Genomic DNA, 16,919 nt, shown 5'->3' with positions numbered 1-16,919 from the left:
AGAGGTTTACCTGATCTAACCTATTCTTACCATAAATTAAGCCTCTTGTCATTTTATATCTTCAGGTACATGAGGAGCTGATGGTTTGTGATAACCTAACTGAGGAGCTCTCAAAGGGGTTGATGAATAGCCAGGGGGTCAAAAGGGGGGTCAGTGAATGTTTGTAGCTGGAGTAGAGGGGACCATTAATTTTAATCCTCCTATTTGAAATTGTGTGATACCTTTTTTCATAACTACTACTACTACTACTACTACTACTACTACTACTACTACTACTACTACTACTACTTTTGGCATCAGTGTTTTTCCCTTGAATTAAAAGCTAGGGGTTTGATAGAAAATTTGAAACTTCATTTGGGGGTCAATGAATAAAAAGTTTGAGACCCCTGACCTGACCTAACCAGTCTTATTTTACCTCTCCAAAATCCACCATAACCTAAGCTAATCTTTTAACCATAATAGAAGCCTCACATTGCCTTACATCTCCCCTGCAGGTGCTAGACGAACTGATGGATGGCGACATCATAGTGTTCCAGAGGGAGGACCTTCATGATGACCCCAGCCTTGAACTTCCGTCCTGTCGTGATTACTTTAGGGATCTCTTCTACAGGGTGGAGGTAAGTCACAGTTCACGCCCTCATTCTGAAATGCCTTCCCTTACGTATAGTGTGACGATTTTGCAAGGCCACAGAGACAACTAGCCAGGTTTTCAACACAGTTTCTCCTTTTAATAAGCTAGAAATCTTGCCAATGTATCACCAGGACCATTAGAATACTCTTGAAAATACAAATATTAAGTAATAGTTCATGCCCTCATTCAGAAATGCCTTCCCTCGTATTGTGACAATTTTGCGAGGCCACAAAGACAACTAGCCAGGTTTTCAGCATAGTTTCTCCTTTTAATAAGCTAGAAATCTGCCAGTCTATCACCAAGACCATTAAGATTCTCTTAAGATTACAAATATCTTCAACTGTTGCCTTTGGAAAGTAGTGATTGTAAGAGAGGTAAGCATTTCAGAATAGGGGCCTCAGTGTTGCCTGCTGTGATGTGCCTGGGGTGGGTTGTCAGATTGTTCCTTTCCACCAGGAGCTGACAGGCTAAGAGTGTATTTACCTATAGTCCTGCTTGTCTAAAAATGTAGATTTGGTGCGGCCCCCATGGGAAATAGCGGGAGTACAGCGTTGCCATACCTTTAATCCCTCGTTGGCTACGCCCCTCTCCTTCTTCCTCCCTCTCTCCTACCCCTCCCTCTTCCTCCCCCTCTCTTTCTTTCTGGTCAAGGACACCAGCTGACCTCCCATCACCTGTTTGGATGGCGGGCATGATTGGTGTTGCTGCCGTGAGGATTTGAATGTAGTTTTTTTTCTTACTTATGTCAGCTTATTTTAAAGTACTTTCCTTCACAATATAATCTAATTATAACTATGGAACTATTTACCCATCCCAAACTGCAAGGAAACCTCTTTATAAGTATATTATCTTTTTTTAGCAACACTGTAAAATATGTATGCCACGTTTCTTGCCAGGCTTATGAATATATTATCAATAATAAGTTTACTCTTCTCTCATACGTTGTAATACTAAGGTTAAATGCGTATGTATATTTGCTGACCATATTTGCTAAAGTTTTACTAATATTAAAACTCTGCTGCAACGCTGGCTGAGACATGTGGCATAACTGTTCAGCGGGAATTCCCCAACACAGCCGCACCCAATCCACATTGTTGGAGGAACAGGACTATAGTTGTATTGTCCTGTTTCCATATCTTCATTTATCTAATTTTTTTTTAAAGATATGCACATTATATGCTGTAACAACTTCATCACTCAATGCATTCCACTTTTCTGCTGTTCTATGTGGATTTTTTTTTTTTTTTTTTTTTTTTTCTTCAAATATCCTTCACACACTCTCATCCTAATCTTCTTTACATGTCCTTATGTCCTTTTAGCATCTTCTGTCACCAGCACTAGCTCTTGCTTGTCTATCTTTTCAATGCCATTTACTATTTTATACATTGTTATTAAGTCTCTTCTTTCTCTTCTATCTTGTAAGGTTGGCATTCCCATTTCCTAAAGCTTTTCTTCATATGTTAGGCCCTTTAGTTCCAGCACCATCTTTGTAGCTATCTTCTGAATCCATTCTAATCTTTTTGTATCTTTTTTAGAGCTCAGTGACCACACCACTGCTGCATATTCCAGTTTAGGACATAACATGCTTGTGATAATTTTTTCATCATATCATGTGTGTGTGTGTGTGTGTGTGTGTGTGTGTGTGTATTTACCTATTTGTGTATTACAGGGCCCGAGCTAAACTCTCTGTGTCCTGTCTCCTTGTCCACTCCTGTCATATCTCTCTTTCATCTGATTGACACACACTGCGTCAACGACATCACTGCTCAGTTTATTCCACTTATCAATACTACGATGCGGGAAACTGTACTTTCTCACGTCATTTAGACAGATGTCTTTTATTAGGTTTTTTCCATGTCCTCAGAGATAATTACTTGTGGTCACCTTTATCAATTCTCTGTCCAATATGTCAATCTTGTTCACCAATTTATACATAGTTATCATGCCTCCTCTTGTTCTTCTCTCTTCTAATGTGGTCAGCCCCAGTTTCCTCAGTCTTTCCTCATAGTCTAACTCCCTGAGTCCTGGTACCATCCTTGTTGCCAGCCTCTGTACCCTTTCCACCTTCTTCACATTTTTCTTCATATGCAGTGACCAGACGCAAGCCGCATATTCTAACTGGGGTCTTATTAAGGTGCATAATATCTTCTTCATCATTCCTTCATCTAGGTAGTGGAATGCAAGACCAATATTTTGAAGCATGTTATATGTTTTCCCAAATATCTTGTTAACCCGCTAAGAACGATGGCTGCAAAATTCGCACCCTCCCATTACCGCAATTATCATCAAAAAATCAACTCTTATAAATTACTCTGGAAAAAAATCTGCTGTTAGTAGACATGACAATGCATCATCCTACAAGTTTTTATTGCTCTACTCACTATGGTTGTCTCAGAATAATAACCGATAGTTGGAGAAGATTGTGGTAGCGGCAACTCGGGGGAGGTGCTTTTATGTGTATTCTTACATAATGTAAGGCACTGCTCATGTTTTTATGTGTTTTCACATGTTTTTTGTGTTTTCACTCATATTGGCTGATTATAGTTACGTATGTTTTATCAGGTGTGGGTGATGATGTTGTCACAATAGCGGGGTCGGGATCTACCTCCAACCTGTGCACTTTGCGTCTTGTCCCGCCTTGTCTATCACTTTTATCACTAAACTTTAGCTTCCTCTTAGCACCAGGAGCCATAGTTGTAAATAATAGTTCCGTAATTAAGTAAATACGTAAATACGTAAATAATTATCACCGCGACACGATGCTCATGCACCTCACAGAAATTTGTGGGAGACTAGCTGGCTAGAGCGGTGTGCTTCCTGGGAGCCGACAGTACTACCATAGGACTACGTCATGACCGAATATAGCAGCGCTACCAATGCTAGTGCGGTTTTTATTAGCGCTCAAAGTAGCTGCCCCATTTAAGGACTGTCGGAAGTGTGCTATGCAGCCGTATTTAAGGCCTGTCGGAGTTTTCGAGTTAATGTGTTTCTCCGGTGTTTTGCACGGTTACTCCTAAGTCTTTCTCCTCATTGGTCTCTTCAATTTTCTCATCACCCAGACTGTAATCCCTGTTTGGTCTGTATCTACTTCTTCCCATTTTCATTACATGGCTCATGTTTATATTGAATTCCATCTGCCACTCTTTACTCCACTCATATATTTTATCAAGATCTTCCTGTAACTTTTTACAATCTTCCACATTCTTTACTCTCCTCATAATTTTGGTATCGTCCGCGAACATATTCATGTAACTGTCAATTCCTACTGGCATATCATTAACATAAATCAAAAACATGATGGGACCAAGCACTGACCCTTGTGGAACTCCACTGGTTACCTTCTTCCACTCGGACTTCCTTCCTCTCACCACTGTTCTCATTTCTCTTCCCACTAAGTAATTTTCCATCCATTTTGCTAGTTTATCATTTACTCCTCCAATCTTCTTTAGTTTCCACATCAGTCTATTGTGTGGTACTTTATCAAAGGCCTTTCTCAAGTCCAGGTAAATAGCATCCATCCATCCCTCTCTATGTTGTAGTATGTCAGTCACTCTTGAATAAAAACATAATGAATTGGATACGCATGATCTTCCTTTTCTGAAACCAAACTGCCTTTCACTCAGAATGTTTTCACTTTCTAGATACTCACTCCACTTAGCTTTAATAACTTCTTCACATACTTTGCACAATATACTAGTCAATGATACAGGTCTGTAATTTAACGGTTCCATTCTACTACCATTCTTATATATAGGCACATTGTCAGCTCTTTTCCACTCTTTCGGGACTATTCCTGTTCGTATGGAGGTTTCCACAATATCAAATTGATCCTTACATTCATTTAGCAACCTTCCAGATATGCCATCAGGCCCCATTGATTTATTAATATCCAAATTGCTTATAATTTTCCTTACATCTTCTTTAGTAACTATGATGTCCTGCATCTGCTTTATTTCCGTAGGCCCTTCTCCTATGAAATGCTCCTCCTTTGTAAACACTTTGCAAAAGTTGTCGTTAAAAATTTCAGCTATATCTTTAGCATCCTCATATACTTCTTCCCATTTTTACCTTTTCTATTGTCTCCCTTTTATTTAGTTTTCCATTTATGAATTTGTAAAACATTTTAGGGTCACTATCACAGTTTTCCACCACCCTCTGTTCATATTCCTTCTGTGCTGTTCTCCTTACTTCAACATATCTATTCCTTGCTGTTTTGTAAACTTCTCTTGATAATACATCACTGTTTTTCTTAAGTTTCTTCCATGCCTTTTCTTTGTTCTTTTTTGCTTCTTTACAATTTCTATTAAACCACTGTTTATTATTTAAAGTCCTCTTTCTGTGATATGGCACAAACCTCCTTCACAGCAGAGTTATATAAATCCATAAATTTATTGTATTTCAATTGCATATCCCCTTCCTGGTATACCACAGACCAGTCAATTTCATTAAAGAACTCCCTCATATGGTTATAATTTGCCCTAATATAATAAAATTTTTCCTCCCTGTGTTCCCCAAGGGACATTCATGCTCAATTTCTTCTTTTAAGGAGATGCCCCCTGATAAACACCAAATCCGACCTTGCTGCAACATCTTGTCCCCTGCACCTTGTTGGTGATCTCACCCACTGTGTCATCAAGTTATTTGTTGCTACGTTTAACAATTCCTCTGCCCACTCACCACCGTTCACCACTTCGTAGTCTTCCCACACTATTTCCTTACAATTAAAGTCTCCGACTATCATCACTCTATCCTTTCTGATGAGTTCCTGCTTCATTCTGTCTAGAGTATTTCTCATCACCATTTGATACTGTTCATATTCCCAAGCACTGGTTCTGGGTGGTATGTATACTGTTATAATATTAATGTCCCTCTTACCATCTGTTATAAGCATACTTATCACTTCCTCATTTCTCTTACTATAGTTCACCTCCTTCACTATCAGATCTTCCTTAGTAAGAACCATTATACCACCACCTCCTTTATTTTTTCTATCATTTCTCCATACTTTGTAGTGTTTTACATCAAACCAATCTAGCTTTATTTCGGGCCTTAACTTTGTTTCCACCACACACATTATGTCCGGTTCATTGTTTCTTAGGTAATCCATACATTCTAGCCTCTTAGACAGAAATCCATCTATATTCGTGTAAGTCACTTGAATTCCATTCCTAGTCTCTTTCTTCCATGTTTCTGTCAGTGTAATGTCTATTCCGTCTGTTTTATCCACCACTTCTTCAGCCTCCCATTTCTCATCCTCCAAAAAAACTTGGTCTTTTCCTCCTCGGTTCTTTCTTCATTCCTCTCTCTCACTTCAGTTACAAGCTCTTTCATTTTCATTCGTTCATCCTGTGACATATTTCTTCTTATGTAAATTGTTTTGGTTTCCTCAGAGTCCTTAAGTTTCCATGCCCTCCTCAGCAAGTCCTCAGCTGCCACCTGAGACTTTAATTTCAATTTCAATGGTCTATTTTTGCCTTCGTCAAAAGCTCCTAGTCTAACACTTTCTTCTACCTCAGCATATAGGCATTCTTCCTCTTCTGAGATCTTATTCAGTAAAGACTTAATCCTGTCATTTTTCTTATCTCTCCTATCTTGCCAGTTCCTGTTAGTTTCCTCCCTCAATCCTGTTATGATCATGCATTTTTCTTTTCAGCAATATCTCTCACCACATACTCATTTTCCTTTAATGCCTTTACCATTTCACTCTGTGTAATCAAATTATTTTCTTCTTCCTGCTTTTTCACTATCTCCCTAAAGGACTTTTGTACTTCCTGGTGTTCTTGTTTCACTTCTTTCATCCTGGCATCAATTAGGTTAAGGCATTCCTCCTTCCCCAGGTCCCCTTCAGATATTTTCTTCTCCATTTCGAGGAGTTTAGCCTTCATCTCGTCACACTGTTTCCTTAGTTGTTGGTTTTCTTTCTCCATTTCCACTTTTTCCCTCAACAGCTCTTTGTTCTCTCGTTAACAAATATATTTCTTTTTTGAAGGTATCGTTCTCCGCTATGACTCTATCCAGTTTTTTTTCTATGGAACTAATGTTTAGAAACTTACTTTCTAATGCCTGAATTCTTGCATCCATGTCGAATTTTTCAAGCCCTCTTGGAGTGGTCATGAACCCTTCAAAGTCCCGGGCTGGAGTGGATGCCATGGTAGTTATCGTCAGCTGTTCTTGGCCAAAACAAACACCGCCAACAATCTCCGCTCAGGGACCACTCTCCATATCCCGCTTGAAAATGGTCCACTTTTTGCACTTTGCGACAGTAGGACATTAATAGGACATTAACACAGAGATACCGGGGCCCTGTGTGTATTTACCTAGTTGTAGTTTTACAGGGCCTGGGCTTTATGCTCGTGTGGCCCCGTCTCCATATCTACACTTATCCAATCTTACTTTAAAAGTGTGCACACTCGTTGCAGACACTACTTCTTCATCTAAACTGTTCCACGTCCCAATACATCTCTGCGGGAAACTATATTTTTTAATATCTCTCAGACATCTTCCTTTTCTCAGCTTTTTACTATGCGATCTTGTGCTTCGGATGTCATATTTTTCTCTCAGGATCAGTTTCTCATTATCCACTTGGTCCATTCCGTTGATCAATTTATAAACTTGTATCAAGTCTCCTTTCTCCCTTCTTTGTTCCAGGGTTGGTAGATCCATAGCCTTTAGTCTCTCCTCATATGTCATCCCTTCAAATTCTGGAACCATTCTTGTAGCCATTTTTGTAGCCTCTCCAATTTCCTTATGTGTTTCTTTTTATGAGGGGTCCACACTACTCCTGCATATTCCAATCTGGGTCTTATTATAGTACTTATCAATTTCTTCATAATTTCTTTGTCCATGTAGTGAAATGCTACTCCAATATTCCTTAGCAAATTATATGTTTCTCTAAAAATTCTATCAATATGGCTTACTGGTTGATTGTTTTCTTCCATTGTCACTCCTAAGTCCTTTTCATTTTTTACTTTCTCCAGTTCTACTCCATCTCCCATCTTATAGAATAGATTCCCACAGGTCATCTTTCACTCTTTCCCATTTCCATGACATGGCTTTTGTTCACATTGAATTCCATTTCCCACTTCTTACTCCATTCCCAAATCTTATTTAGGTCTTCTTGCAGTATTTCACAATCCTCCAATGTGTGTGTGTGTGTGTGTGTGTGTGTGTGTGTGTGTGTGTGTGTGTGTGTGTGTGTGTGTGTGTGTGTGTGTGTATTTACCTAGTTGTATTTACCTAGATTTAGTTTTACAGGGCCTGGGCTTTATGCTCATGTGGGCCTGTCTCCATATCTACACATCCAATTTTTCTTTAAAACTATGCACACTCGTTACTGACACCACTTCTTCACTCAAACTGTTCCAAGCCTCAACACATCTTTGTGGGAAACTATATTTTTTAACATCTCTTAACATCTCTTAGACATCTTCCCTTCTTCAGTTTCTTACTATTTGATCTTGTGCTTCTAATGTCATACTTTTCTCTCAGGATTAGTTTCTCATTATCCACTTGATCCATTCCATTAATCAATTTAGAAACTTGTATCAGATTCCCTCTCTCTTCTCTGTTCCAGGGTTGGTAGATCCATAGCTTTTAGTCTCTCCTCATATGTCATCCCTTTAAATTCTGGAACCAGTCTTGTAGCCATTTTTTGTAGTCTCTCCAATTTCTTTGTGTTACTTTTTATGGGGGATCCACACTACCCCTGCATATTCCAATCTGGGAACTTATTTTAGTACTTATCAATTTCTTCATCATTTCTTTGTCCATGTAATGAAATGCTAATCCAATATTCCTGTGTGTGTGTGTGTGTGTATTTACCTATTTGTATTTACCTATTTGTGTATTACAGGGCCCGAGCTAAGCTCTCTATGTCCTGTCTCCTTGTCCATTCCTGTCATATCTCTCTTTCATCTGATTGATACACACCGCGTCAACGACATCACTGCTCAGTTTATTCCACTTATCAATGCTACGATGCGGGAAACTGTATTTTCTCACGTCACGTGTGTGTGTGTGTGTGTGTGTGTGTGTGTGTGTGTGTGCGTGCGTGTGTTTACCTAGTTGTATTTATCTAGTTGTAGTTTTCCAGGGCTTGGGCTTTATGCCCGTGTGGCCCCGTCTCCATATCTACACTTATCCAATTTCTCTTTAAAACTATGCCCACTCGTTGCTGACACCACTTCCTCACTCAAACTGTTCCAAGTCTCAACACATCTTTGTGTGTGTGTATGTGTGTGTGTGTGTGTGTGTGAACATTCATATGATCATAAAATAATCTTTACTTCTTAATTAGTACTTGTACTTACGATTTGCCTATTAAAACTATGCATGCAACTTTAATATCTTGCATGTACTTGAAAAGCAAATAATGTTTTATCACACACACACACACACACACACACACACACACACACACACACACACACACACACACACACACACACACACACACACATGCTCAAACTCCTAGTGAGAAAGAAAGAAATGTCGAGCTATGAACGAAACAATATTGTGGAGTGTTTTTGCTGTTTCTCTGTTGTCACAAGACTGTTGGGTTCATTGCTGCACAGTTCCCTCACTCACATCAACAGTTTTGACAGTATCCTTTTATAAGTTTCTCAGCTTCCCTTGTGGCCTTGCTTTATCAGTGTGTCTCCCTCCTTCAGGTGACGTTCTGTGATAAGATGGTCCCCAATGATCCAGGGTTCACCATGGAACTGTCCCAGCAAATGAACTACGACCAGGTGTCTCGTGCTGTGGCCCACCACCTTGACACTGACCCTTACCTCCTCCAGTTTTTTAAGGCTCTCTGGTATGATGTACAATTTGCAAATTTAGTGCAGTAGACATAAAATTAAAGAAGTCTGAGGGATTAAATGTTGATGTATAATGATGTTTGGCTGTGAAAGTTTATCAGGTTTTGTGTATTAGAGAAAGAATAGAGGAAAGATAAATTGTGATACTTATAGAATATTTCTCTATGTAGAAAGGATTGGAGTATGTGCTGGGTAGGGAACTGTCTCATTGTGAAGAGGCAGAGATAGTGACCCACTGTTTGCTTTGGGGTCTTGCTGTGGTCTCAGGATTGGAGTAGGTGCAGGGTAGGGAATGGTCATACTGTGAAGTGACAAGGGTGATCCAGTGTGTGCTGGAGGGCCTTACTTTGGGTGTATGTGGCCACTTGTGGTATGCTGAATTTCTGGGGCATAGTTGGATGGTTTATGAGATTGTCTCTTTGTACCAGGGGCTGACAGGACTGATAGTGTCTGTACTGCTCTGTGTGAGATTCTCAGCATCATGTATAGATAGATCATGGGAACAAACTTGAGCACATATGTCCTATGCTGATTACCAACAGAATTTTGCTTACATTGCCTTTGTTATGTCCTCTGTTCCACTTGAAGCCCTCCATCATACCCCCTCTTAGTCATCCTTGTTATGTCCCCTGTACTACTTGAAGCCCTCCATCATCCCCCCTCTTAGTCATCCTTGTAAAGTCCCCTGTACTGCTTGAAGTCCTCCATCAGCTCCTCCTTGGTGCATTTCAGTCACCGCGATGGAGTGGGTAATGCTGTGAGGTGCACATTTGATGGCAGCCTTAAAGACATGCTAGTGATCACCAAGCCTCGTCACCCAAAGAAAATCTACTACCAGCAGCTCAGCATCAGAATTAATGAGCTGGAGAACAAGAGGCAGTTTAAGGTGAGTAAAAGCAATGATAACTCTATTTCTTACTTATTTCCACATGTAACCAGCTCAGGTCTTATCTTCTAAAGCTCCCTAACCACTTGGCACTAACACCACCAACAACCTGGAAATGATGCAGGAATCAGGTTGTTAGTGGTGCTTCATTAGGGAGCTTTTAAAAGGAGATTAGACAAGTTAATAGAGGATAACTGTTGGAAATAGGGTGGTGTGTTTGATACAGAGACCGCCACAAGTAGGACTGATGGCTTCCTATCACTTTTCTTATTAATTCAAATATCACTGTGTTTGTTTGCATTTCTTTGTGTTTCTGTGGATCCCTTCAATACTGAGACACATTTTTACCATGATTTTTAGATATTACTAGATTATTTTACTTGCATTTGTAATGTTCTACGGAGGTCAGAAGATTAATGGCCAGAGTCTTTATTTTAACCCCTTCAGTACTGGGACATATTTTCACCCCGAGTTTTGTGCATGATTAGACCATTTTATTGACAATAGGAAGGGTCTGTGGAGGTCAGAAGATTAATGGCCACAGTCTTAACTATTTTAATCCCCACATAATTTTCTAAGCTGTATAAAGTCACCAAATAGTCAGTAGAATGAATATGGAGATGTGCCATGGTACTGAAGAGACTTATGCTCCACAAAAGTTTCTGAAGATGTATAAAATCACCAAAAAATAACCAGAATGAATATGAAAATGTGGTACTGAAGAGGCTAACGTGCCGTGTGTCTCCCAGTGCATGTGGTTGGGTGAGCGGATGAAGGAGGAGGTGGAGCTGGTGCTGTACCCCAACAAGAATGGCACAGTGGCTGACCTGCTGCAGGAGGTACAGAAGCAAGTAACCCTCTCTGAAAATGGCGCCAGCAAGCTCAGGTATGCTGGCCGTTTGTGTGCTGCGCCTTAGACACACCCTAGTCTTGCCTGGCCTGTCTTTACTTAACCCAGTGTAATCAAATCTTGTTTAACCTCACCTCACCTCACCTCACCTCACCTCACCTCATCTCATCTCATCTCATCTCATCTCATTTAAATGTAACCTTAACCTAATTGAAGCAAATCTAAAACAATCCAACCCAGCCTAATCTAACCTACCTTTTACCTTACCTTAGCTTACTTAACCTATCTTTAAAATACTTGCCGTAGTTTACCTTACCTTACCTTACCTTACCTTACTGTACATTAACTTACTTACCTTACCTTACCTTACCTTACCTTACCTTACCATACCTTACCTTACCTTGCCTTACTTTACCATACCTTACCTTACCTTACCTTACCTTACCTATCTTTTCAGTACCTTAGCTTTAGCATAACTTTCGTACCCTATCTTAGTATAGTCTAGCCTTACCTGCCCTAACCAAGACTATCTTAACCTAACCTAACCAAACCTTGATTTGTTTGTTTAGCCTTGCCTCACCTAACGTAATCCAGCCTAACTTAACTTAGCTTTACCTAACCTAACCTAAATAAGGTTTTAGAAATGAACGGAGTATAACAAAGACAAAATTACTCACATTTTTTCCTAACAATGGGATGCACTTGTGTAAGAAAACAATAAAACCATGTGAATAGAAAGTCACGTTGCACTTGTAACACCTTTCTTCCTCTCACTGCCATCTTACACGTATACACTCTCTCCTTCTTGAACAATGGAAACCTCACATATCTCTTTACCTAATCCAGCCTAACTTAGCTATATCTAACCTAACCTAAAGGCCCATTGAGTGGGGTTCATATTGCACAGTGTGTGGCACAATGCAGTGTTTGTGTTGTGTTGGTGGAGAGTGTTGCCCAAGGGATCTGCTGCATGGGGCATTTTTGCAACACAATGCACACAACAGTGACTGACAAGCTGTCACCGAGGAAGGAATACCCTCTCTTGCTTTACTGTCCCATTCATACTGTGTCTAATGATGAGGCTTAGGATGATTATGCACTTAATATTGAGATATTGCCGTAACTCTTAAAACTCTTGGGGCTGCCATGGTACAGTGGATCCATGTGTGCTTTGGGGTCCGAGGGGTCTCCAAGCACTCACTGTAAGTCATCTTAAATTCTGACTAAACCTCTTGGTGCATTATTTATTATGGCTAGTGATATTGTAAAACTAATTTGCAAAATCATAAACTCTACTCATAATATTTACAAAATGATATTTATCAACAACAAATGAGCTGAAATTTCCTACCATTGAGGAACCAAACCCATTCTTCTGTATGAGAACTGACTTATGCATTTTCCATCTAAGCAGTGTGAGTAGGAACCTGTCATGGCATGAGTGGAAAGTTTACTGTACTGAGTGTGTCACATTGAAGATCAGTATTGAGAGAAGCAGCAAATTCTCTTAACCCCTTCCCGGCAGAGGATCTATATACTACATAGACATTTAAAAAATGGGACTTTTTGTTGAATCATCTATATACAGATGTTTGTTCATATATTACTGCATTAAATTGTAGCATGGTCTATACAAAGACGATTCCTTGCAAGTAACAAAATTAATAAAATGAATAATTATTTGGCATCTCAAATATCCAAGCATTTGACAACATGGCATCTCAAGGCTGGTCACCACTTGTGTTTGTTGATAGTGGATTTGCTACACACATAACATTCATACAAACATATTGACATTAATTGACATTATCACCAATCAAACACAAGTAACACATATATACGTAGGTTCAACTATTTGTTCAGTCTTGCAGCAGAGTCTACATGTCAATCCGGAGTACCCTTTTGCGGGGAAACTATATACAGATGTATGGATGAAAGTTGGTAGAATCTATATACAGGGAAATCTCAATTTAGGCGATAGATGCATTCCAACAGGCATCGTATATCAAAAATTTGCGTAAAACAAATTTGTAATTCTCCTAAGAAACAATAGATAATAGGGGAGATGCGGGATGTGCCCAAAATAATTTGTACAAAATACTCTATTTGGCTAAATTAACATGTTTTTATTATTTACCATTCTAAATACTAGAAATGTATTTAAAGTAAAGGGAAAAGCAAAAAATAATAGAAAACAACAAAACAAAGAATATGTAAACACAACACTCTCTGCGTCACTGTCTTCACCACTCACACCACAGTCAGTCACCATTAACACAACACACTCTGCGTCACTGTCTTCACCACTCACACCACAGTCAGTCACCATCTTTCTCTGAGCTTTTCCACTTTATCAAAAATCCACTTATCAAAAATAACCCCACAGTATAAAAGTTAACACTAGTAAAAAGGATAAATGCAGGACACCAATGTCTTCACCCCTCACAGGCACTTGCCATCGCTATCCACTCTCTGGCATGCAGTTTGAAATGGCATCTTGCGCTCAGTTTGAAAATGCGGTTGGGTCAGATCGCGTATAAGCAAACCGAGCGCAAATTTAATTAATTGTAATATTTTTTGGGTCACATATTAACAAAAACGTGTAAATTAAACACGCGTAAATCAAGAGTTGCCTGTATAGACATTTTTATTCGGTAGTACATTCATCTGCCAGGAATGGGTCAATCATCCCAAATATTTTTCTTGTATTGGCTAAAGGAGATATCATCATATAGAATACTTGAGGGCATTGGTACTATGGTAGGCCCCTTATGACACACCACTTACAACCATAGTACTGAGTCTCTGTCAAGATAAGTGGCAAGAGTAGCACAGTCTTTTAATCATCCCAAACACTTCTCCCAAGCAAACAGGATTTTTTTTTTTTTTTTTTTTTTTTTTTTTTTTTCATGTTATGGCCTATAGTGCCTGTAGGTATACCTGAAGAGTATGGGAAGCACTGTTCAGCCTCTACCCATTAGTGGTGCAGGCAATTTTATTTATAGTGGTACTCACTGCCAGATCTTTAATGACTTGCCAATAACGACTACTGAATCTCTCTTGTGTATGATATATGGAGTAGCACCCTGTTAACTCTTGCGATGCTTCTCCCAAACAGGCTAGAGGAGATCTCGTCGTACAGAATACTGGGGACACTGCCAGAGTCGACCAGCCTGGAGAGGATCACCATGGGTGCCACCAAGACCTTCAGAGTGGAGGAGATCCCAAGCGATGAAATTCCTGAAGGGGATGATGAGATGCTGATCCCGGTGGCGCATTTCTACAAGGAGACATACTCGACTTTTGGCATGCCATTCCTGTTCAAGGTGAAGCAAGGCGAGCCATTCTCCCACGTCAAGGAAAGGCTGCAGAAGAGACTGGAGGTGCCTGATAAGGAGTTTGAAAAGGTAAGATTATGTCAGGCTAGGTTCAAGGAGGTAAAGTAGCAAGTGTGTATTTAGCAAGTTGTGTATTACAGGGTTCAGGCAGAGCTCATATTTATTTGTCTTTACTTTAGCTATGTGTGTGTCTGTTGGTTGCTGTAATGACTTCACCAAAGGCATTCCAAATATTCACAGATCCATGTGGAAAACTATACTTCTTGATGTCCCTTAAACACTGACTCTTCTTGATCTTTTGGCTGTCCTCTTGTCCATGTTCTTTCAGTAACACCAGGTCTTGCCCATGTATCTTCTCAGTGTAGTTTTCTGTTTTGTACATTGTTATTAGGTCTCCTCTTGCTCTTCTATACTGCAAAGTTGACAATCCCATTTCCTTCAGTCTTGTTTCATGGGTTAGATCAGTCAACTTGGTATCATCTTTGTAGCTGTCCTTTGAACCCTTTCCAGTGGTGTGTGTGTGTGTGTGTGTGTGTATTTACCTAGTTTTACCTAGTTGTAGTTTTACAGGGCCTGGGATTTATGCTCGTGTGGTCCTGTCTCCATATCTACATTTATCCAATTTTTCTTTAAAGCTATGCACACTTTGCTGACACCACTTCCTCACTCAAACTGTTCCAAGTCTCAACACATCTTTGCAGAAAACTTTATTTTTTAACATATCTCAGGCATCTTCCTTTCCTCAGATTTTTACTATGCAATCTTGTGCTTCTAATGTCATATTCTTCTCTCAGGATCAGTTTCTCATTATCCACTTGATCCATTCCGTTAATCAATTTATAAACTTGTATCAGATCCCCTCTCTCTCTTCTCTGTTCCAGGGTTGGTAGATCCATAGCTTTTAGTCTCTCCTCATATGTCATCCCTTCAAATTCTGGAACCATTCTTGTAGCCATTTTTTGTAGTCTCCAATTTCCTTATGTGTTTCTTTTTATGGGTGGTCCACACTACTCCTGCATATTCCAATCTGGGTCTTATTATAGTACTTATCAATTTCTTCATCATTTCTTTGTCCATGTAGTGAAATGCTAATCCAATATTCCTTAGCAAATTATATGTCTCTCTGAAAATTCTATCAATATGGCTTACCATTGATTGTTTTCCCATCGTCACTCCTTCCTTTTCCTTTTTTACTTTTTCTAGTTCTACTCCATCTCCCATCTTATAGATTCCCACTGGTCGTCTTTCACTCTTTCCCATTTCCATGACATGGCTTTTGTTCACATTGAATTCCGTCTCCCATTTTTTTCCAGATCTTGTTTAAGTCTTTCTGCAGTATTTCACAATCCTCTTTTTGCTTTATAACTCTGCACAGTTTCGCATCGTCCGCAAACAGATTTATGTAGCTGTTCACTCCCTCTGGCATGTCGTTTATATATATAAGAATAAGTGTTGGTGCCATTACTGACCCCTGTGGCATTCTGCTGTCTACTGCTCTCCACTTGGACTTCATATCTTTAACTACCATCCTTATTTCTCTCCCCCTCAAATAATTTTACATCCATCTTAATGTGCTTCCTTTTAAGCCACACTTCTCCTCTAACTTCCAGTAATCTTTCATGTGGCACTTTATCAAATGCCTTTTTAAATCTAAATAAATACAGTCAATCCATCCTCTCTCTTGTACTTTATCAACTATTCTAGAGTAGAAACTCAATAAATTTGTTACACCACCACGACCTTTTCTAAAACCAAATTGGCTATTTGATATTAATTTGTTGTCTTCAAGAACTCAATCCATTGTTTCTTTATTACTCTTTCACACATCTTGCATATTACACTAGTTAGTGATACCGGTCTGTAATTTAAAGGTTCTTCCTTCCTTCCGCTCTTATATATGGGAACCACCTCAGCTCTTTTCCATTCTACTGGTACTGTTCCATTTTCTATTGAGCATTTTATGATGTATATATAGACTTGCTAGTTCTTCCTACATTCTTTCAGTATTCTGCCTGAGACTTCATCCGGTCCCATTGCCTTCTCTTCATCCAATTCCTTCATCATCTCTTTTATTTCAAGCTTGGTTACTTTAATCTCTTTCATATAGATTGTCTCTCTATTACCCTGTGGCCTTTCAAATTTGGATTTTTTTTTTTTTTTTTTTTTTACAAATTTGGATTGGTTGCCAGGCCCTGTTAGTAAAGACCTAAAGGAGGGTCCAGTTAACGAAATTTACTATTTAATAGTTCTGCCATACTTTAACTCTTGGGTCTTCCACCATTAGCAAGTTCCTGTTCTTAGTAAAGACCTGAAATTTACTATTTAATAGTTTTGCCATTTTTGGGTCTTCCACCATCCTTTCTATTGTTTCTTTTTGCCTTATTTTTCCATTTAT

At 39.3% G+C, this 16,919-nt stretch overlaps 1 protein-coding gene across 1 annotated transcript in view; it reads left to right on the top strand.

The window, feature by feature from the left end:
• LOC123509329 (ubiquitin carboxyl-terminal hydrolase 7-like) overlaps positions 1-16,919 on the top strand; it is an 84,789-nt gene that overhangs the window by 56,140 nt on the left and 11,730 nt on the right. Inside the window, exons 17-21 of the mRNA XM_045263556.1 lie at positions 495-617; positions 9,301-9,446; positions 10,183-10,336; positions 11,086-11,222; positions 14,305-14,593. Coding sequence (XP_045119491.1) covers positions 495-617; positions 9,301-9,446; positions 10,183-10,336; positions 11,086-11,222; positions 14,305-14,593 — 849 coding nt within the window. The remainder of the gene's footprint in view (positions 1-494; positions 618-9,300; positions 9,447-10,182; positions 10,337-11,085; positions 11,223-14,304; positions 14,594-16,919) is intronic.

The sequence above is a fragment of the Portunus trituberculatus genome, chromosome 26 (genome assembly GCF_017591435.1).
Source record: "Portunus trituberculatus isolate SZX2019 chromosome 26, ASM1759143v1, whole genome shotgun sequence".
Lineage (NCBI taxonomy): Eukaryota > Metazoa > Arthropoda > Malacostraca > Decapoda > Portunidae > Portunus > Portunus trituberculatus.
Note: the sequence above shows the minus strand (reverse complement) of the source record. Positions and strands in the feature narration are given on the sequence as shown.